Genomic DNA, 23,393 nt, shown 5'->3' with positions numbered 1-23,393 from the left:
GAGACTGTGCCATTTTACATCTCCACCAGAAGTGTATGAGAGGTCCAGTTCCTCCATATCCTCACCAACACTTGTTCTTACTATTTTTGTTTTTACTATTATTGCCATCCTAGCAGATGTGAAGTGGTCTCTCTCCTATTAATTTGCATTTCTCAAATGATTAATGATGGTGAGCCACTTTTCTTGTGCTTATTGGCCATCTGTGTATCTTCTTTGGAAAAATCTCTTGTTCACAGTTTTGCCTGTGTAAAAATTGAGTTGTACATCTTCTTGTTGAATGTTGTGTTCTTCATACAAATTGTTTATCAAATATAGGTTTTGCAAATACTTGCTCCCAGTTCTGTGGCGTGTCTTCTCATTTTCTTACTAGTGTCTTTTGAAAAGCAGAAAATGTTCACCTCTAATGAGTGTTAACTCTCCAATTTATTGATTTTTTTTCCTTTCATGCTTCTGGTTTAATTTGTAAGAAAATCATTGCCTACCCTCAGGGCTGGAGGAGGAAATGGTAACCCACTCCAGTATTCTTGCCTGCAGAATTCCATGGACAGAGGAGCCTGGTGGGCTACAGTCCATGGGGTCACAAAGAGTCGGACATGACTAAATGACCTTCACATACTGTATCTAAAGGCACAGAGATTTTCTTTTATGTATTCTTCTGGAGGGCTTTTAGATCTGTTAATAGCTCTTACTTTTAGGTCTGTGGTCCATTTTGAGGTAATTTTTGTGTCTGGCAAGAACGCTCTAAGTTAGCTAAACTCTCTACTTGTTTGTTTGTCTTTGGCACTTTTATTGAGCATCAATTGATCATAAATGTAAAGATTCATCTTCAGATTTTCAGTTCTGTTTCATTGATCTTTATGTTATCCTTACACCAAAACCTCACTGACTTTATTTTCCCAGCTTTTTGGTGATGAGATCACCTTGTCCCTGTTTACCAGGACTCTCCCGGCTCATAAGTAAAAACCCACACTCCAGGAACACCTCCAGTTCTGGACAAATCTGGACAGTTGATCACCCTACATTATAGTCAGTTTCAAAATCAAGTAATAGTAAGTCCTCTGATTTTGTTTTTCAGAATTGCTTTGGTTATTCTAGGTCCTCTGCATTTCCATGCAGCTTGTCAGTTGGTATGAAATAGCTTGCCTATTTTTTATAGTAATGACATTGAACCTGTAGATCAGTTTGAGGGAGAATCTTTCATGATACTCCACTTCATGCTTGGGCCACAGTTTCTTCAGCCAATCCCCCCCACACTGGCTACGTAGCTTGTTTTCAGTTTATTACAAAATGATGCACTAAGAGCATCTCACACGTGTTTCTCTGTGAATTGGAGTCTTTCGTCCAGCTGAGTTCTATCACCCACAGAATATAGCCTAGCTGTATTTAAAATGTTAACAGCACTGTCACACTGCCTTCCAAAAATATTCTACCTGTCTGTATGCTCCACTATGTCCCCAGGGAGAACGGGTTAAACTGATTGGCCACTGGCTAGTCAATGGGCTGGCTCCTGTGGATCAGGAGCTCACCTTGGTCCAGAAAGCCAAGAGAAAGTTCTCCTGGGCTGCCCTCAGTGGCTGGGGAGAGATGGATACCTGGGGTGCAAGTGTTGCTGACCAAACTCTGTGCCCAGCAGGGCACCTTGGTCAACACCTTGCAAGAGGTAAAGCCTACTGCCTTCCTGGGGGTACCCCGAATTTGGGAAAAGATGCATGAGAAGATAAAGGAGACTGTTGACAAGTCTTCAAGCTTGAGGAGAAAGGTGTTTCTGTGGGCAAGGAATATTGGCTTCAAGGTCAACTCGAAAAGGAGGCCAGGGTAAGTGGCAGGACCGCTGGGGCCAGGCATGGAGGGTGGTGGGTGAGGGGGCTCAGCCTTCTCCAGCTGGGTCCCATCCCCCCTGTGTGGCTCTGTGGCTACAGAACCTTCCTTGGCATCCATGTTCACAGGGAACATGACCCTTCCATGAGCTACCGCATGGCAAAGGCACTCGTGTTCACCAAAATCAAGAATTCCCTTGGCCTGGATCACTGTCGCATTTTTATCAGTGGGGCCGCACCCCTCAACAAAGAGACTTCTGAGTTCTTTTTAAGCCTGGACATACCAATAGGCGAGGTGTATGGTATGAGTGAAAGCTCAGGACCCCACTCCATATCCACCTCGGAAAACTACAAGTTTCTAAGGTACTGGTCTCCTGGGCAGACACCTGGTCCTCTGGCAATGCTGGGTCAAAGGGGATGGAGGTGGGAGGGTTTCTGGGCTACGATGAATCCTGACTTGGTGTCTCCAGCCTCCAGGCTCCAAATCTTCATGACTGCGGGAAGCCCCAGTTTGTCCGAGAGCCCACGGACAAAGAGGGAGGTCTCCCAAACATTCTATGTATGTACCCTCCCTATCTGTCACTTGAGAGCTCTGCCTCCAGATGTCCCACCCCAGGTTGACCTCCTGAGACCCAGGGACCTTTCATCTCCAAGGTGCTTTGTCCATGTCCCCAGGCCCCTCTGGCTTTCTCCCAAGCTTTGCTTAGCTTGGACTGCAGGATGGAGCCCAGTTACACTGACACAGTAAAACACCAAAGGCGAGTTCCACTTGGAGTCTGGGAGCCATGTTCCTTCACAGGACCTCCTGGTCATCCTTCCCTGACCCCCTGTCCCCTACCAACAGCACCATACTGCAAGGTCGAGTCTCCTCTCGTGTTTGGCCAGGTTCCACTCGCCTTTGAACTTAGTGAAATCGAAGTCTGATCTTCCCAATCTGGCAAAACCATCTCTTGCTTCTTTCTTTACTCTGTATATCAGTATCCACCCCTTCCAGCCCATAACTGCACCTGGGTCTGTTTTCTGTAAAACCCAAATGCCCACTTGAACCTTGTTGTTTTTCCCCAAACCAAAGAGTAGTCCTTCCTTAAAGAGGTGGTTTTTTTCTTTTTTTTTTTTCCTGTGTAGAATTTTTTTTAGTTTTCCTTGGATGAACCCATCAAACTTGTATAGCTTCTGAGTTTTCCCACACTCCTAGGAAAGTTTTTAATCAGGAAGTCATAAGAAGCCTCTTTGTACATTTAAAAAAAAAAACTTTTATTGGAGTATAGTTGCTTTATAAAGTTATTTTCTGCTGTATAGCAAAGTGAGTCAGTTATCTGTTGTTCAGTCACAATGTCGTGTCCAAGTCTTTGTGACTCCATGAACTGCAGCACGCCAGGCTTCCCTGTCCTTTACCATCTCCCAGAGTTTGCTCAAACTCATGTCCATTGAGTCAGTGATACCATCCAACCATCTCATCCTCTGTCGTCCCCTTCTCCTCCTGCCCTCAATCTTTCCCAGCATCAGAGTCTTTTCCAATGAGTTGGCTCTTTGCATCAGGTGGCCAACGTATTGGAGTTTCAGCTTCAACATCAATCCTTCCAATGAACACCCAGGACTGATCTCCTTTAGGATGGACTGGTTGGATCTCCTTGCAGTCAAAGGGACTCTCGAGAGTCTTCTCCAACACCACAGTTCAAAAGCATCAATTCTTCTGTGCTCAGCTTTCTTTATAGTCCAACTCTCACATCCATACATGACCATTGGAAAAACCATAGCCTTGACTAGACAGACCTTTGTTGACAAAAAATGTCTCTGATTTTTAATATGCTGTCTAGGTTGGTCATAACTTTCCTTCCAAGGAGTAAGCGTCTTTTAATTTCATGGCTGCAATCACCATCTGCAGTGATTTTGGAGCCCAAAAAAATAAAGTCTGACACTGTTTCTACTGTTTCCCCATCTATTTGCCATGAAGTGATGGGACCAGATGTCATGATCTTAGTTTTCTGAATGTTGAGCTTTAAGCCAACTTTTTCACTCCCCTCTTTCAATTTTATCAAGAGGCTCTGTAGTTCTTCTTCACGTTCTGCCATAAGTGTGGTATCATCTGCATGTCGGAGGTTATTGATATTTCTCCCGGCAATCTTGATTCCAGCTTGTGCTTCCTCCAGCCCAGCATTTCTCATGATGTACTCTGCATATAAGTTAAATAAGCAGGGTGACAATATACAGCCTTGACATACTCCTTTTCCTATTGGAACCAGGCTGTTGGTCCATGTCCAGTTCTAACTGTTGCTTCCTGATCTGCATACAGGTTTCTCAAGAGGCAGGTCAGGTGGTCTGGTATTCCCATCTCTTTCACAATTTTCCACAGTTTATTGTGATCCACACAGTCAAAGGCTTTGGCGTAGTCAATAAACCAGAAATAGAAGTTTTTCTGGAACTCTCTTGCTTTTTCGGTGATCCAGCAGATGTTGACAATTTGATCTCTGGTTCCTCTGCCTTTTCTAAAACCAGCTTGAACATCTGGAAGTTCACGGTTCACGTATTGCTGAAGCCTGGCTTGGAGAATTTTAAGAATTACTTTACTAGTGTGTGAGATGAGTGCAATTGTGCGGTAGTTTGAGCATTCTTTGGCATTGTCTTTCTTTGGGATTGGAATGAAAACTGACCTTTTCCAGTCCTGTGGCCACTGCTGAGTTTTCCAAATTTGCTGACATATTGAGTGCAGCAATTTCACAGTATCATCTTTTAGGATTTGAAATAGCTCAACTGGAATTCCATCACCTCCACTGTATAATCATAAGGGATTTGATTTAGGTCATACCTGAATGGTCTAGTGGTTTCCCCCACTTTCTTCAATTTAAGTCTGAATTTGGCAATAAGGAGTTCATGATCTGAGCCACAGTCAGCTCCCGGTCTTGTTTTTGCTGACTGAATAGAGCTTCTCCATCTTTGGCTGATTTCAGTGTTTACCATCTGGTGATGTCCATGTGTAGAGTCTTCTCTTGTGTTGTTGGAAGAGGGTGTTTGCTATGACCAGTGTGTTCTCTTGGCAAAACTCTATTAGCTATTGCCCTGCGTCATTCTGTACTCCAAGGCCAAATTTGCCTGTTACTCCAGGTATTTCTTGACTTCCTACTTTTGCATTCCAGTCCCCTAAAATGAAAAGGACATCTTTTTTGGGTGTTAGTCCTAAAAGGTCTTGTAGGTCTTCATAGAACCGTTCAACTTCAGCTTCTTCAGCATTACTGGTTGCGGCACAGCCTTGGATTACCATGATATTGAATGGTTTGTCTTGGAAATGAACAGAGATCATTCTGTCGTTTTTGAGATTGCATCCAAGTACTGCATTTCAGACTCTTTTGTAGACTATGATGGCTACTCCATTTCTTCTAAGGGATTCCTGCCCACAGTAGTTGATATAATGGTCATCTGAGTTAAATTCACCCATTCCAGTCCATCTTAGTTCACTGATTCCTAGAATGTCGATGTTCATATAGGAAAACCATAGCTTTGACTATATGAACCTTTGTTGGCAGAGTGATGTCTCTGCTCTTTAATGTGATGTCTAGGTTTGTCATAGCTTTCCTCCCAAGGAGCAAGCATCTTTTAATTTCATGGCTGCAGTGATTTTGGAGCCCAAGAACATAAAATCTGTCACTATTTCCACTTACACTTTTCCCCCTTCTATTTGCCATGAAGTGATGGGATCAGATGTCATGATCTTAGTTTTTTGAATGTTGAGTTTTAGGCCAACATTCACCTTCATCAAGAGGCTCCTTAGTTCCTCTTTACTTTCTGCCATGAGAGTGGTATCACCTACATATGGGAGGTTGTTGACATTTCTTCTGGCAGTCTTGATTCCAGCTTGTGATTCCTCCAGCCTGGCATTTTGCATGATGTACTCTGCATATATGTTAAATAAGCAGAGTAACAATATACAGCCTTGTCATACTCCTTTCCCAATTCTTAACCAGTCAGTTGTTCCATGTCCTGTTGCTTCTTGACCCACATACAGTTTTCTCAGGAGACAGGTAAGGTGGTCTGTTATTCCCATCTCTTTAACTATGTTCCAGTTTGTTGTGATCCACACAGTCAAAGGCTTTTGCGTAGTCAAGGAAGCAGAAGTAGATATTTTTCTGGCATTCTGTTGCTTTTTCTATGATCCAACAGATGGTGGCAATTTGATCTCTGGTTCCTCTGCCTTTTCTAAACCCAGCTTGTACATCTGGAAGTTCTTGGTCATGTGTGTGTGTGTGTGTGTGTGTGTGTGTGTCTGGAAGATCTTGGTCATGTGTGTGTATGTGTGTGTATCTGCTCTTTTTTGGATTTCCTTCCCATTTAGGTCACCACAGAACATTGAGCAGAGTTCCCTGTACTATACAGTAGATTCTCATTAGTTACCTATCTTATACATTGTAGTGTATACATGTCAATCCCAATCTCCCAATTTATCCCACCCTGCCTTTCCCCCGGTGGGGTCAATACACTTGTTCTCTATGTCTGTTCACCTGTACCCTTTTTCCAGAGTCCACATTTATGCATTCATATACATTTTAAGCATCTCAGGCCTGCCTTCTTTTTCCACTTGCTGACTATGGGAGTTTCTACACTTCACCCTAAAACCACCGACCCTTCTAACTGCCAATAGAAGAGATCTCAGCCAGGCAGAAAGAAAATACTTCCTTCTCTCCATCCTAAGACCACCCTCCCAAGTGGTATCACTAATGAAAGGAATTTCACGAAAATCCAGATTTCACTAGTGCTCTCTGTCCTGTGGAAGTAACTTTAAAGAGACTTTGGCTGGTCATTTTACCTAAAATCAGCTGTCCTGGTCACTGCATTCAGGGCAACATTCCTGTTTTCTAGAAAGGGTTTTGTTGCTCGGGTTGGTTGATTTTCTTTTCTTTCTTTCTTTCTTTTTTTTTTTTTTTGCCACTCTGTGTGGCTTGCGGGATCTTAGTTCCCCGATCAGGGATGGAACCCAGACCCTCAGCAGGGAAAACGTGGAGTACCAACCACTCGGACACTGAGGAATCCCATTGCTGGGAAGTCTTTCTGCCATGTACGTGAAGATAAAACCAACTTACAACTCCACTGGGCTTCCCAGTTCACCAGTGAAAGTGTCACTCAGTTATGTCTCTTTGTGACCCCATGGACTGTAGCCCAACAGGCTCCTCTGTCCATGGGATTTCCCAGGCAAAAATACTGGAGTGGGTTGCCATTTCCTTCTCCAGGGATCTTCCTGACCCAGGGATCAAACTCGCTGTCTCCTGCATCACAGGCAGATTCTTTACCACTGAGCCACCAGGGAAGCCCAGTTCACCAGGTTTTTGGGAATTTGACTCCCTTGGTGGGACCAGCCCTCTCTCCACTCAGCCAATAGTCACAAGCACCCACTGGGTCCTGGGGAGGATGCAGCGGCAGCTCCAGCCCAGGCCAGCTGAGCCAGGGGTCAGGAACCAGGTGACCTCGGCCCCTGCCCCCGAGTCTCAGTCTTCCTCCCTCCTGTCCCCCGGCAGTTCTGGCAAAATTGTGGCAGGGTGTAAGAACATGCTGTACCAGCCGAGCAAGGATGGCGTGGGGGAAATCTGCCTCTGGGGCCGGCATGTCTTCATGGGCTACCTGGAGCAGGAAGACGCGACCATGGAGGCCATTGACAAGGAGGGCTGGCTCCACTCTGGGGACCTGGGCCGCCTGGACAACCAGGGCTTCCTCTTTATCACCGGCCGCATCAAAGGTACTGGGGCTGGGTTCCCAGGGGCCTCCAGTGGGCAGGCCAGCCTTGAACACTGAAGGCTCTGCCTTGCCACCTTTCATGGGGATGGGTGCTCACACAGATGTACAGGGACACCCCAGCCCGTGCACTGTCCAGCCCAGTGCTGTCTTTGTGCCCAACATCTGGCCCTCAGCAGGATGGAGCCAGAAAAGAAGCCTACACTGGGCCTCAAACCTCTGTTCCCTCCCCTGTCATTTACGGATAACAGTAACTACAGAGTCATCATGATTAAATGAAATGATACGGAACAGGGGTCAGTCAACTTTTCCCATAAAGTTGGTCGCTGTTTTAGTCACTAACTCGTGTCTCTTTTGTGACCCCATGGACAGTAGCCCGACAAGCTCCTCTGTCCATGGGGTTCTTTAGGCAAGAATACTGGAGTGGGTTGCCATTTCCTTCTCCAGGGGATCTTCCCGAGCCAGGGACAGAACCTATGTCTCCTGTATCTCCTGCATCGGCAGGCAGATTCTATACCACTGAGCCACCAGGGAAGCCCTAAAGGGCCCATGTATAAATATTTTGGATTTGCGGGATACAGGGTGTCTGACAGCTGTGGGACAAAAGCAGCCGCAGTTGATGTCCAGACCTATGGTCGTGGCCATGCACTAATACAAATGTCATAGGATTTTCATGTATCACAAATATTGTTCTTCTTTAGATTTCCTTCCAACCATTTAGAAATGTAAAAACTTTTTAGCTCGTGTCTTTACAAAAACAGGCAGAAGGAGCATTGTGGAATTTAGCCCACAACCTCTGATGTAGAGCATCTGGCATGGAGCCTGACATAGGGTGTAACTGTTCAGTAGGAGGGCTATGTTACCACTATTTCTGTGATAAGCAACAGAAAACCCTTCTTAAGCAGGTTTGTGTGGAAAAGTAAAGCTGCTGGCTCAAAACTGGAAAGTCCAAAAGCACATGCCTCAGGCATGGGTGGATCCAGGTGCCAAAATGACATCACAAGAATCTCTTTATCCTTCTGTGACCAAGTCCCCCTCTATATTTATGCCATCCTTGTCTGTTTATTCATTTATTTATGTGTCTGCATCTGGTCTTAGTTGCAGCATGCAGGCTCTTTGTCATGTGGCCTCAGTAGTTGTGGCTCAAGGGCTTAGTTGCCACACGGCATGTGGGATCTTAGTTCCATGACCAGGGATTGAACCCACATCCCCTGCATTGGAAGCTAGATTCTTAACCTCTGGACCACTAGGGAGCTCCCTGATGCCATTCTTGAGGAGGCTTTTCCAACTTGATGACAAGATGGCTGCCAACAGTCTAGGCTCATTGTAACACCCAAAGGTTGAGGAAAGAGTGTACTATTCCCAACAGCGTCAGCAAGTTTTATGCCTGATTCTCACTGGATCTTCTTGGGTCAGTATCCCGTCTCAGAATGAATCACTGTAGAGGACGAAATACACTGACTGGTCTGATGTGGTCACAGGCTTACCCCAGCAGCCCACCCCCTCCCCATATCACACAGAGATGGAGGGTAGTTCTCTAAAGAAACTCGAAGGATGGAGGAGTCACCGGGCAGATGATATCACAGATGTCCATCATGGGCTCAAACGGATCATTCCTAGTGCTATAAGGACCTCAGCGGAGGTGACTGCAAGATCACAGGATGGAATGGAGAGAGTCTGGGTGGGTGGGACAGGAAGCAGCAGGTGTCCCAGGATGGAGGAACAAGTGAAGACTGTGTCTGGGGCAGGAGGAGGAGCTCCTGAAGGATTTTAGGCAGGGGGAGACAGTGACACAATCCTTTAAGAGCCTGCCAAAACTAGGAAGGCACCACACACCCCCGTGAGGAGCCTGGACTTGGGGTCTTTGAGAGTTGCCAGACAATGGGAACAGCAGGAGACAGAGAGACAGGGCATGGTCAGAAGCGCTTGACTATTTTCCAGGCAAGGAAAATACCAGAGGGCCTGGTTCAGGAAAGGAAAATACCAGAGGGCCTGGTTCCAGGCAAGGAAAATACCAGAGGGCCTGGTTCAGGGTACGGGGGACCAAGGAACAGGCCAGGAGTTGATAAGATGCTGCCCAAGTGGAATATTCAGGATGTGGATGCTTGATGGGAATCTGAAGAAGATGGGGGAGGAGGGGCAGAGTGACTGGGACTTGGAGAAGGACATGGAGAGTGTCCTGGCCAAGGGCAGGGGTGCCCCTCTGCTTCCGGGGTTTTTCAGGGGAGTGGTTGCTGCTGCCGACACCTGGGCCCGTCTGATCTGCAAAGGCACGGGGCTCCTGGGCTGTCCTGGTTGAACCCACCCCCAGTCACGCCTCGTTTCAGAAATCATCATCACAGCCGGTGGCGAGAACGTGGCCCCCCTTCCCATCGAGAACCTGGTTAAGGAGACGATCCCCATCATTAGTAATGCCATGTTGGTGGGCGACAAGGCCAAGTTCCTGAGCATCCTCCTGACGCTGAAGGTAACGTGGGTTTTCCAGCAGGTGGGAAGCCGCATCTTGGTCCTTGGGGCTGGAAACTAGGGGTTGTGACAGGGGTGTCGCGGGGGCAGTGCGAAGTTGACAAAATGACTGGAGAGCCACTGGACACGCTGAACTGGGAGGCGATCAAGTTCTGCCGGGAGGTGGGCAGCCAGGCGACCACGGTGTCTGAGATCCTGGACCTGCGAGACCCCATGGTCCACATGGCCATCCAGAAAGGCATCAATGCTGTCAACCAAAAAGCCATCTCCAATGCACAGAAGATTCAGAAGTGGGTCATCTTGGAGAAGGACTTTTCCATCAGTGGCGGAGAGCTAGGTGAGTGGCCTGGAGAGCTTTGATACCTGGAGGCTGGTCCCCTGGTGGTACAGTCCAGGGCCCTGTGGGTGCTGAGGAGACATGTCTTATTCTGGGAGTCAGTGGGTCTGTGGGACCAGCTGCCGACCGAGGGGGGGCCACACAGAGGGAGATGGTGTCCACCTCCCCCTGACCCCACCCCCAGTAGTTTCAGACTCTGATGTGTCAGGGAGGTGAGAAGACTGGGCAGTGTAGCAGGTGTGACAGTGGACTAGAGGGATGATGGATCAGAGGTTGGACAGCAAGCTGCTTTGGCCAGAAGGATCTGGGAAGGCTGCTCTCAGGAAGCGGTCCTTAGGGTAACACTCAGAGGATGAGAAGGAGCCTTTTGGGCAAACAATCAAAGGGGAATAATATTCCTGGCTGAGGGGGCAGCAGGTACAGAGGCCCTCAGGCAGGACGGTGTCTGGAGAGTCGTGGGAACAACTGGGAGGCCTGTGAAGTCAGGGTGGAGAGAGGTCACGTTCAGCTGTGCTAAGGAGTTGAGATTTTATTCCCAGAAAGGGAGCTGTGTGTGTGTGTGAAGCCAGGCGGTCTCCTTTGCCATCCCCGAAAATGGCAAAGGCGGTGCCCCAGGAAGATGAGGGTATGGCCAGCCACCAGCCCAGCCCCAGCCACGAGATCCTGCTGCCTGGTCACACACAGGGTACAAAGACTCTTATTTCACCCCCATATCTGAACCGGTTTCTCCTTTCTGGGCAGGCCCGACGACAAAGATTAAACGACACTTCGTCCACCAGAAATACAAAAGGCAGATCAACAGCTTCTACCAGTGACTTCTTTGGCGGAGCAGGTCCTGGCTGCCCTGATGGTGAGACTAGCTTGGCTGGCTGGGCCTCAGATGAGTCCAACACAGGTGGTCTCCACATGTGCACACACGCTTGGCTGCCGTGGGCTCTGGACGGTGCCTGCCCTCCACTCATCCTCCACCAGGGTCCCAGTGGGGCATGCCAACTCCTTCCTGCCTGGCTGTCACCTCTGTTAGCTGTTCTTCCTGCCTTTTCCACTTGCCTGGCAGAGGGAGCCAGGCAGACTTCGTATCCGAAACCAGAGCCCAAATGTGAAATGCCCAAATGTTTCCTGGTGGCCTCTCTGGAGAAGGCCTTTTGTCAGAAACTATTGCGGGGGGCAGGTGGGGGGGTTCTACTGGCCGGAAACCCAAGGAATGAGGTGTGACGGCCCATCCCAGCAGCGGCATGGAGATGTCGTTTCTTGGCTGCACTGGATCTTTGCTGGTGCCGGGGGTCTTCCTAGTCGCCATGCTCGGGCTTCTCCTGTTGCAGAGCACGGGCTCTAGAGAGTGGGCTCAGCAGTCCTGGGGTGGGGGCGGGGGCGGGGGCGGGGGCGGGGGATGGGCTTAGTTGCTTGGTGGCAAGTGGGATCTTCGGGGACAAGGGGTTGAACCTCTGTCCTTGGCATTGCAAGGTGGATTTGTAACCAGTGGACCACCAGGGAGGTGAGTGACAGAGACTCGAGCTCCTCCCACTACCTCTCTGCACCCTCCCTTTCCCCCAAGTCTTTCTCACATGGAGCCTCCGCGATGCCAGGAGTCACAGGTAGCTTTAGAAACCCAGCACGATGCACGGTGTGGGCAGAGGGGACACAACTTCTGTTGTCCCGGGGCCTACGGATAATTCTCTCGGGGTCAAATCCTCCTGCTCTGACGCCCTGTGCTGGTTTCCTGGGACTGCCACAGAAGACAGTTCCGCAGGCCCGGGGCTTAAACAACAAGAATCTCTTTCCTCAGGGTCCTGGATGCTGGAAGTCTCCCCAGAGTCAAGGCTGGTTGGCTCGGTTGGTTCCTTCCGAAGCCCCTCTCCTTGGTTTGTGTGTGCGTGCTATGTCGCTTCAGTCATGTCTGACTCTTTGCGACCCTAAGGACTGTAGCCCGCCAGCCTCCTCTGTCCATGGGATTCTCCAGGCAAGAATACTGGAGTGGGTTGCCAAGCCCTCCTCCAGGGGATATTCCTGACCCAGGGATCGAACCCATATCTCTTATGTATCCTGCATTGGTAGGCAGGTTCTTTACCACTAGCGCCACCTGGGAAGCCCCTTTGGTTGTAGACGGCCGTTTTCTCCCTGCATCTGTATCCAGATTTTCCCTTAGAAAAATACTTGTCATACTGGATCAGTGTCCACTCAATGATCATATCTTAACTTGCAGACCTCTGTCCATAAAGACTCCCATCCCCAAATATACTCCCATCCTGAGGGCTTGGGTGTCAGGATGGAGGTGAATGCAATCCAGCCTGTAATACTGCTGTATCTGTTTGGTTTTTTTTTTTTTTTCTTTCCTTCACCATTAACTGATTTAACCCCTCCACCCCTTCATGTGTCAGAGTCTTGCAAGTGAGCCCGGCAGTTAAACACATCCCATTTGCCATTCAGTATCTTTTGCAAGATTTCTGAGTTCACTCTGCAGTTGGATGAGAGGCCATCCAACAGTGGTGTGGGGGTGGGAGGTGGACCCTCTCTGAACCCGTGCTGTCCAGTATGGACATCACTGGCCACAGGGTGGTCCATCTGAAACTGAGACATGTTGTGGGTATAAAACCCACACTGGGTATGGGAGTCTGATATGAAATAACAGAACATACAATACCAAGTTCATATTTTAAAACACTGAATGTTAGAATGATACTCTTTAGGACATACCTGATAATATTAAATATAGCACATAGAGACTTCCCTGGTGGACCAGTGGTTAAGACTGCCTTTCCATGCTGGGGGGTGGGGGTTGTGGGTTCAATCTTTGGTGGGGGAATTAGGAACCCACACGTGTGTGGTGTGGCCAAAAAATGTGTGTGTGTATATGTGTGTGTGCTCAGTCGCTCAGTTGTATCCAACTCTTTGTGACCCCCATGAACTGTAGCCTGCCAGGTTCCTCTGTCCATGGGATTATCCAGACAAGAATACTGGAGTGGGTTGCCATTTCCTCCTCCAGGGGATCTTACAGCACCTAAATCGATTTCATCAATTCCTTTTCTGTGTGGCTACTAGAAATTTTAACATCACATTGGTGGCTCACGTGACGTTTCTCTTGGAGAGCGCCATGCTAAAGTTCATTGGAGGGGAATTCCCTAGCAGGCTCAGTGGTTAGGACTCAGGGCTTTCACTGCCGAGGGCCTGGGTTCAGTCCCTGGTCAGGGATCTTGTGGGTTCCAAGATCCCGCAAGCTGTCCAGTGTGGCAAATAAAAAGTAAGTATCAGAAGAGGAACAAGATGGCGGAGGAGTAGGTGGACGTGGAGTACATCTCTCTCCACGGATACATGAGGAATATACCTTCAGACACAAAAGTGCATACAGACCAGCTGACAGAGGCTAGGAGTACCTAACTAGTGGAAAAGAATATAGAGAACCACGCAAAACTCGGTAGGATGAAGGAACTCAGGGGGAAAGCAGGAGTGTTAGTAGGACTGGATGTGCCCTCAGCGGGTCAAGGAACCGAAGCAGGGGTCCAATCCCCACATCAGGGCAATTGTCTGAGTCAGAGGAGAAACATTTACGGCTGAGAGTGAATCAGCTAATCCATGGCAGCCTAAATGGAATGAGAATCAGACAGTCCTTGCTGCAAGCATACATACCGCCAGGCAGGGATGCAGGTCCCCTAGAAGGCACAGCAGCTGGGAGCTGGAGCTTAGGGACTGTGGAGCAATCCCAGGGTGAGGGCTGCTGTTGATTGTGGAGAGATGGATCGAGGGGATGTGAGGGAAAGAGATTGTGGTGGGAAGTGCCCTTGGAGGAAAGCCAGGCAGCCATGGAAGCAAGGTGATACTGCTGAGTCATGCGTAGGGGGTGGAGCCATCACCATGACCTCTCTCTCCCCACACCCCAGCATTGGCAGCTGAATAGACAGACGGGCCCATCAAATGCCTGACACACTGAACTACAGAGTAGGACCCCACCGAGGGTGCCCCTTTAAGTGCCTGACATGCCAATCTACAGAGTAGGACCCCAGCCGTGGGGACCTCTCTATGTGCCTGATGCATGGAACAACAGAGGACCCCAAGCAGGGGAGCCCTCTAAGTGCCTGAACGGGCACAGCTACAGAGAAAGACTGGCCAAAGAGGCCTTCTGATTGCCAGCTGCAAGAGACTTGAAAAAAGACTCTGATAGGGCCATAGCACCTGCAGCAGAGGCAGTCGGTGTCCCTGCACACCTAGCGCTGCCAGGGTCCCCACAGTCCAAGCAGCTGCGCCATCTTCATGTTCAACCCTCACTGGGGCAGAGCTGCCGCAGGCAAAAAAGTTTCTTGCATCTATGCACACAGGGTCACTTCAGTCATGTCCAACTTTGTGATCCTGTAGACTGTGGCCTGCCAGGCTTCTCTGTCAGGGGGTTCTCCAGGCAAGCATACTGGAGTATATTGGCCAATACTGATTGCCATACCCTTCTAGAGCACTGTATTTCCTGCTGCCCTAGCTGCCAACTCCCCCGAGTACCTGGTGCTGCCAGAACCCCTGCGACCCAAAGCAGCTGCACCACTTCCACACCTGGCCCTCACTGGAGCAGACCCAAGTCCTCCAGGGTAGCCTCAGGAGCAAACCCCAGTGGATGACCCACATGCAGAGGTGCAAATAAAACCACAGTTGAAACCCAGGGGCAGTGTGGCTAAGGAAGAAGACCCCAAACCTTCCCATCAGCTGTACAAGCTGCAGATTAAATCCACATGATCAACTAGGCAGCTCTGTGTCTATGGAATATATAAAGGGACATTGAGAGCTCCACAAAAGAAAACACACTAGTTCTGGTAGCCGTGGATATTGGAGGCAAGAACACAAAGGAGTGGGACCAGATTAGAATCTGAGCTGCCCCCACAGCAGGTCCAGAGCTCAGCACAGTACTGGAGGGCAGCCTAGAGAGGTGAGGTAACTGTGACTCCCAGCAAGGGAAAGGACTCTGACAGCACTGACTCAAGAGAAACATTTATTATTCTTATGTTTTGACTTGTTCTAGAGAGTCTTTTGGAATTTTTTTCTTTTGTTTTTTTCCTACCCCCCAACCCGTTGCAGATGTTGATTTTATTGGCACTATGAAATCTAATTAAGCTTTTGAGTTTTTCTTTCAGTCACACTTTTCATTGTTGTTATAAACCTCTGCCTCTATGTTGGGCTTTTGCAGTTCTGTGGAGTTTTCTTTTTTTTTCTTTTCTCTTTAATTTTAATTTTTTATTTTTTAAATCTATTATTATTTTTTCTACATTTATTCCTTTGTTTGCTTTTCCTACTGTTCTTTTCCCCTTGCAGTTAATCTTTAATATATACAAATCTTCTTTATCCACCTCTATTTAACTTTGCATATATCTTCTTTTTTCTTTCTTTCCTTTCCTCTCAACATATTTGTTAGTTTTGTTTTCATTGCTTTATTCCCCACTTGGCACCTTGCTTTAGTTTTGTTTTCCAGTTTGTGCTTTAGTTAGTTTTGTTCTTAACTGGTAGATATAATTTTTGGTTTCTTTGTTTGCTGGATCAATCTATGGTACTTTATTTTTGTTGGGCTGTTTTGATTTTGCTAATGGGTATATATGTATATGTGTATATCCCACTATTTTAATTATTATTTGCCTGATTCTGTAACTGCCATTTGTCCGGGGCTCACCTTCGGTTTCTCGTTTTTGGGTATTTGTTTTCACCTCACTTAGTGCCATAACAAACCACTTGTGGAATCATCATTCCTGACCAGAGATCAAGCTCTGAGCCTTTGGAGTGGGAGCAGTGACTCCAAGACCCTAGACTACCAGAGAACTAACCCTCAGTTCAGTTCAGTTCAGTCACTCAGTCGTGTCCGACTCTTTGCGACCCCATGAATCGCAGCACGCCAGGCCGCCCTGTCCATCACAAACTCCCGGAGTTTACTCAAACTCATGCCCATCGAGTCGGTGATGCCATCCAGCCATCTCATCCTCTGTAGTCCCCTTCTCCTTCTGCCCCTAATCCCTCCCAGCATCGGGGTCTAACCCGAGAGAGTATCAAATAGCGAGAACTCACACAAAGGAAACCACCTAATACAAGATCTGGCATCACCCAACCACCAGTAGCACCTGTGCAAGACGCCTCATCTAAACAACAAGCAAAACAAAAATACAAACCAAATCATCAGTAGACAGTATTACCACCTTACTCGGCCTTGCCCATCAGAGGAAAAACAAACAAACAAACAAACAAAACTCAGCACAAATCTCACCCTATACTAAGCTTACACAAACCACTGGACCACCTTAGGAGGGCAGAAACCAAAAGGAAGAGAGAATTTAACTTTGAAGCCTGGGAAAAGGAGACCTCAAACACAGTAAGTTAAAAAAAAAAAAAGAAAAGGCAGAGAAACACTACACAAATGAAGCAACAAACTAGAAACACAGAAGTCCAAATAAATGAAGAGGAAACAGGTGAACTCCCTGAGAAAGAACTCAGAATAGTGACAGTAAAGATGATCAAAAACCTTGAAAACAGAATGGAGAAAATGCAAGAATCAATTAACAAAGGCCTAGACGAATTAAAGAATAAACATACAGAGACAAACAACACAATTACTGAAATCAAAAATACTCTAGGAGGAATAGCAGAATATCTGAAGCAAAAGAACAAATCAGTGAGGTGGAAGATAAAATGGTGGAAACAGCTTCTGAAGAGCAGAATAAAGTAAAAAGAATGAAAAGAACTGAGGATAGTCTCAGAGACCTCTGGGACAGTATCAAATGCAGCACCGTTCCAATTATAGGGGTCCCAGAAGAAGAAGAGAAAAAGAAAGGATGTGAGAAAATTTTTGAAGAGATTATAGTTGAAAATTTCCCCAACATGGAAAAGGAAATAGTCAAGCAAGTCCAAGAGGCGCAAAGAGTCCCATACAGGATAAACCCAAGGAGAAACATGCCAAGACACATAATAATCAAACTAACAAAGACTAAAAGAAAGAATATTAAAAGCCACAAGGGAAAAGCAACAAGTAACATACAAGAGAAACCCCATATACTTAACAGCTGATCTTTCAGCAGAAACTCTTCAGGCCTGAAGGGAATGGCAGGATATATTTAAAGTACTGAAAGGGAAAAATCTACAACCAAGATTATCGTACCCAGGAAGGATCTCATTCAAATCGATGGAGAAATCAAAAGCTTTTCAGACAAGCAAAAGTCAAGAGAATTCAGTATCACCAAACCAGTTTTACAACAAATGTTAAAGGGACTTATACAGTCAAGAAATACAAAAGAAAAAAGATCTACAAAATCAACCCCAAACAATTAAGAAAATGGCAATAGGAACATATATATCAATAATTACTTTAAATGTAAATGGATTAAATACTCCAACCAAAAGGCACAGACTGGCTGAATGGATACAAAAACAAGACCCATATATATGCTGTCTACAAGAAACCCACTTCAGACCTAAAGACACATGTAGACTGAAAATGAGAGGATGCAAATAGGAAGCAAAATAAAGCTTGAGTAGCAATCCTCCTATCAGACAAAATGGACCTTAAAATAAAGAAGATACAAGAGATAAGGAAGGACACTACATAGTGATCAAGGGATCAATCCAAGAGGAAGACATAACAATTGTAAACATCTATGCATCCAATGTAGGAGCACCTCAATATATAAGACAAACACCAACAGACATAAAAGGAGAAATTGACAGTTACACAATAACAGTAGAAGACTTTAACACCCCACTCACACCAATGTACAGATCATCAAAACAGAAAATTAATAAGGAAACATAAATCTTAAATGATAATTAGATGAGATGGATCTTATTGATATCTTCAGGACATTCCATCCAAATGCAGAAGAATACACCTCTTCTCAAGTGCACGCGGAACATTCTCCAGGATAGACCACATCTTGGGTCACCAATCAAATCAGTAAATTTAAGAAAATTCAAATTGCATCAAGCATCTTCTCTGACCACAACACTATGAGACTAGATATCAATTACAAGAAAAAAAAAACTGTAAAAAACACACATGGAGATTAAACAACACGTTTCTAAATAACCAACAGGTTACTGAAGAAATCAAAAATTTCTAGAAACAAATGACAATGAAAACATGAAAACTCAAAACCTATGGGATGTAGCAAAAGCAGTTCTAAGAGGGAAGTTTATAGCAATACAATCCTACTTCAAGAAACAAGAAAAACATCGAATAGACAACCTAACTTTACACCTAAAACAACTGGAAAAAGAAGAACAAAAAAAAGCCCAAAATTAGAAGGAAAGAAATAATAAAGATCAGAGCAGAAACAAATGAAAAAGAAATGAAAGAAACAATAGTAAAGATTAATAAAACTAAAAGCTGGTTCTTTGAGAAGATAAACAAAATTGACAAACCTTTAGCCAGACTCCTCAAGAAAAAAAGAGAGAAGAATCAAATCAACAAAATTAGAAATGAAAAAGAAGAGGTTACAACAGACAATGCAGAAATACAAAGGATTATAAGAGACTTATGGTAACAACTATATGGCAATAAAATGGATAACCTGGAAGAATTGGACAGATTCTTAGAAAAGTTCAATCTTCCAAGACTGATGAGGAAGAAACATAAATTATGAACAACCAAGAGAAGGCAATGGCACCCCACTCCAGTACTCTTGCCTGGAAAATCCCATGGATGGAAGAGCCTGGTAGGCTGCGGTCCATGGGGTCACAGTGTCGGACACGACTGAGCGACTTCACTTTCACTTTTCACTTTCATGCACCTGAGGAGGAAATGGCAACCCACTTCAGTGTTCTTGCCTGGAGAATCCCAGGGACAGAGGAGCCTGGTGGCTGCCGTCTATGGGGTCACACAGAGTCGGACACGACTGAAGTGACTTAGCAGCAGTAGCAGCAGCAGAGTCTCATAACATAATACCGAAACTATCCAAGATACAGTTGAAAATCACTGATCAAACTGAGAACCAGGAAAATGTCAACTTGAAGGAGAAATGGCAATCAAGAGAAGCTGACTCAGATGTTGAAACCATCGGCCAAGGAGGGTAAAAGTGGTTAAATAGTCATGTAAAAATGCTTCAGAGAGCAATTACAAGCCACTTAAAACAAATTTAAAAAGTGAAAGTTTCAAATAAATAAAATAAAGAATAACCAACTGAGAACCTTAGAACTGAAACATACAATAATCAAAAAACTTAATTGACAGGCAATGGCAGGATCAACAGGACAGAAGAATCAGTTGAAGATAGAACAATAGATGTTACCCAATGTGAAGAACAGAGAAGATAAACTTAAAAAAATAAACCAAGTAACAGAACCTCAAGACTTTGTGGGGCTTTAACAAAATATATAATATTGGAGTCTTGAAGACCTAAGAGAGGAGAAAGATGGGGCTAAATAGTGTTAGAAGAAATAGTAACTGAAAAAAGAAAAAGAGAAAAGAAATTGCTGAAAGTTTCTGGTGGATTAAAAATAATAATAATAAAGTTTAGAAGAGGAAAAAAAAATTATGAACAACCCAATTACAAGCACTGAAATTGAAGCTGTGATCAAAAATCTCCCAAAAACCAAAAGCCCATGACCAGATGGCTTCATGGGAGAACTGTATCAAACATTTAGAGAAGAGCTAATGTCTATCCTTATAAAACTTTTTCAAATAATTGCAGAAGAAGGAACACTTCCAAACTCATTCTACAAGGCCACCATCACCCTGACACCAAAACCAGACAAAGATAACACACACACAAAGGAAAATTACAGGCCAATATCACTGATGAACATAGATACAGAAATGCTCAACAAAATTTTAGCAAACAATTCAGCAACACATCAAAAAGCTCACACACCATGATCAAGTTGGGTTTATTCCAGGGATGCAAGGATTCTTCAATAAATGCAAATCAATCAATGTGATATACCATATTAACAAACTGAAAGATAAAAACCACATGATCATTTCAATAGATGCAGAAAAGGCCTTTGACAAAATTCAGCACCCATTTATGATTAAAATTCTTCAAAAAATGGGCATAGAAGGAACCTACCTCAACAAAGTAAAGACCATATATGATAAGCCTACAGCAAAAATTATTCTCAATGGTGAGAATACTGAAAGTATTCCTCCTAAGATCAGGAATAAGACAAGGGTGTCCACTTTCACCACTATCATTCAACATAGTTTTGGAAATCCTGGCTACATCAATCAGAGAAGAAAAAGAAATAAAAGGAATCCAGATTGGAAAAGAAGTAAAGGTCTCACTGTTTGCAGATGAGATGATACTGTACATAGAAAACCCTAAAGATAGTATCAGAAAATTACTAGAGCTAATCAGTGAATTTAGCAAAGTTGCAGGATACAAAGTCAATACACAGAAATTACTTGCATTTCTATATACTAACAGTGAAAAATCAGAAAGAGAAATTAAGGAGTCAATCCCATTTACCACTGCAACAAAAGGAATAAAACATCTAGGAATAAACTTAACGAAGGAGACAAAAGAACTGTACACAGAAAATTATAAGACACTGATGAAAGAAATCAAAGATGACATAAAAAGATGGAGAGATATTCCATGTTCCTGGGTAGGAAGAATCAATATTGTGAAAATGACTATACTACCAAACTCAATCTACAAATTCAATGTGATCCCTATCAAATTACCAATGGCATTTTCCGCAGAACAAGAACAAAAAATTTCACAATTCGTATGGAAACACAAAAGACCCCGAATAACCAAAGCAGTCTTTAGAAAGAAGAATGGAGCTGGAGGAATCAACCTTCCTGATTTCAGGTTATACTGCAAAGCTACAGTCATCAAGAAAATATGGTACTGGCACAAAAACAGAAATATAGACCAATGGAACAAGACAGAAAGCCCAGAAATAAACCCATGCCCCTATAGGTAACTTAGTTTTGACAAAAAAAGCAAGAATATACAGTGGGGAAAAACAGCCTCTTCAATAAATGGTGCTGGGAGAACTGGACAGCTATATGTAAAAGAATGAAATTAGAACACTTTATAACACCATACACAAAGATAAACTCAAAATGTGATTAAAGACCTAAATTTAAGACCATAAACTATAAAACTCTTAGAGGAAAACAAAGGCAGAACACTCAATGACATAAATCAAAGCAAGATACTCTATGACCCACCTAGAGTAATGGAAATAAAAACAAAACTAACAAGTGGGACCTGATTAAACTTAAAAGCTTTTGCACAGCAAAGGAAACTATAAGCAAGGTGAAAAGACAACCCTCAGAATGGGAGAAAATAATAGCAAATGAAACAATTGACAAAGGATTAATTTCCAAAATATACAAGCAGCTCATAAACTCAATACCAGAAAAACAACCAACCCAATCAAAAAGTGGGGAAAAGACCTAAACAGACATTTCTCCAAAGAAGACATACAGATGGCTAACAAACACATGAAAAGATGCTCAACATCTCTCATTATTAGAGAAATCAAAACTACAATGAGATATCACCTCACACTGGTCAGAATGGCCATCATCAAAAAGTCTACAAACAATAAATGCTGGAGAGGGTGTGGAGAAAAGGAAATGCTCTTGCACTGTTGGTGGGAATGTAAATTGATACAGCCACTATGGAAGACAGTATGGAGATTCCTGAAAAAAACTAGGAATAAAACCACCACATGACCCAGCAATCCCACTCCAAGGCATATACCCTAAGGAAACCAAAATTGAAAAAGACACATGTATCCCATTGTTCATTGCAGCACTATTTACAATAGATAGAACATGGAAGCAACCAAATGTCCATCGACAGATGAATGGATAAAGAAGTTGTGGTACATATACACAATGGAATATTACCCAGCCATAAAAAGGAACACATTTGAGTTAGTTCTGATGAGGTGGATGAACCCAGAACCTGTTATACAGAGTGAAGTGAGTCAGAAAGAGAAAGCTCAATATTGTATTCTAACACATATATATGGAATCTAGAAAAATGGTACTGAAGAATTTATTTACAGGGCAGCAATGAAGAAACAGACATAGAAAATAGACTTATAGACTTGGGGAGAGGTAGGGAGAGGGTGAGATGTATGGAGAGAATAACATGAAAACTTATATTACCATATGTAAAACAGACAGCCAACGGGAATTTGCTGTATGTCTCAAGAAATTCAAACAGGGGCTCCATATAAACCTAGAGGGGTGGGATGAGGAGGGAGATGGGAGGGAGGTTCAAAAGGGAGGGGACATATGTATACCTACGGCTGATTCATGTTGAGGTTTGACAGAAAACAACAAAATTCTGTAAAGCCATTATCCTTCAATTAAAAAATAAATAAATTTCTTTAAAAGGTAAATATCAAGTTCAAGTTCACTGGAGAGGAATTCAATTTTTTTCTTAATTTCTAAGGGGATCTGTTTATTCTGGAACAGTTCCATCTTACAGTCCCTGGGTGGTGGGATGTCAGGGAATGAACACACATATACCAAGGGTCCCCATATGAGAACGTATCTTTCTCCTCTCTCCAGCCTGCAAGAGGAAGACCCCATCACAGGGACTTGAGTGTCTTGTGTTATTAAGAAGCCACATTCCCTGTGCGTCGGTCTCTTTCATCCACCTGCGGAAGAGGTAAACACTCTCGGACCGGCCATGCCTCTTGAAGCAACAAGGTCAGCATAGACCTTGGAATTCCTACAAGCCTTCGGGGCGTGAGCCTGGGGAAACTGATGAGGATGACCCTGAAGAACTGCCTGTTCAGAAGAAAGATCTGACTTGGTGGGTTTCAACTGGTTTTTTTTTTTTTTCCCTCCCCAGAGGACTGGCAGAGACACCAGAGAAGAAAAGCCCGGTTTGAAGAAGAAACCAGGCCCCCAAACCCACTCATCTTCCTGCAAGCAACTTAGAAACCCATCCGATGAGTTCTGACAATAAAGCTCTCTAGCGCCCCATGTCCTGATTTTTGGCCAGATGTGGACAGCTTGTCCTTTGTCAAGGAGTTCAGATTCTGGGTTTAGATTCTGACTGGCTGTGTGAGTTCACATGTCTGAGTCTTGGGAAGGGGTGAGTGCGGGCTAAGTCGCTTCAGTCGTGTCCGAC

The 23,393-nt window shown here is 44.9% G+C and overlaps 1 protein-coding gene across 1 annotated transcript in view; it reads left to right on the top strand.

Annotated features, from left to right (window-relative positions):
* The window catches only part of ACSBG2 (acyl-CoA synthetase bubblegum family member 2), a 47,507-nt gene extending 24,351 nt beyond the window's left edge, over positions 1-23,156 (top strand). The window contains exons 8-15 of the mRNA XM_043911807.1: positions 1,634-1,815; positions 1,947-2,180; positions 7,322-7,539; positions 9,863-10,002; positions 10,092-10,338; positions 11,080-11,188; positions 22,826-22,966; positions 23,112-23,156. Coding sequence (XP_043767742.1) covers positions 1,634-1,815; positions 1,947-2,180; positions 7,322-7,539; positions 9,863-10,002; positions 10,092-10,338; positions 11,080-11,153 — 1,095 coding nt within the window. The 3' untranslated portion in view covers positions 11,154-11,188; positions 22,826-22,966; positions 23,112-23,156. The remainder of the gene's footprint in view (positions 1-1,633; positions 1,816-1,946; positions 2,181-7,321; positions 7,540-9,862; positions 10,003-10,091; positions 10,339-11,079; positions 11,189-22,825; positions 22,967-23,111) is intronic.
* Positions 23,157-23,393: the final 237 nt, after the last annotated feature.

Source organism: Cervus elaphus, chromosome 9, assembly GCF_910594005.1.
Source record: "Cervus elaphus chromosome 9, mCerEla1.1, whole genome shotgun sequence".
Classification (NCBI taxonomy): Eukaryota; Metazoa; Chordata; class Mammalia; order Artiodactyla; family Cervidae; genus Cervus; species Cervus elaphus.
This window is presented reverse-complemented; position numbering and strand designations above follow the sequence as displayed.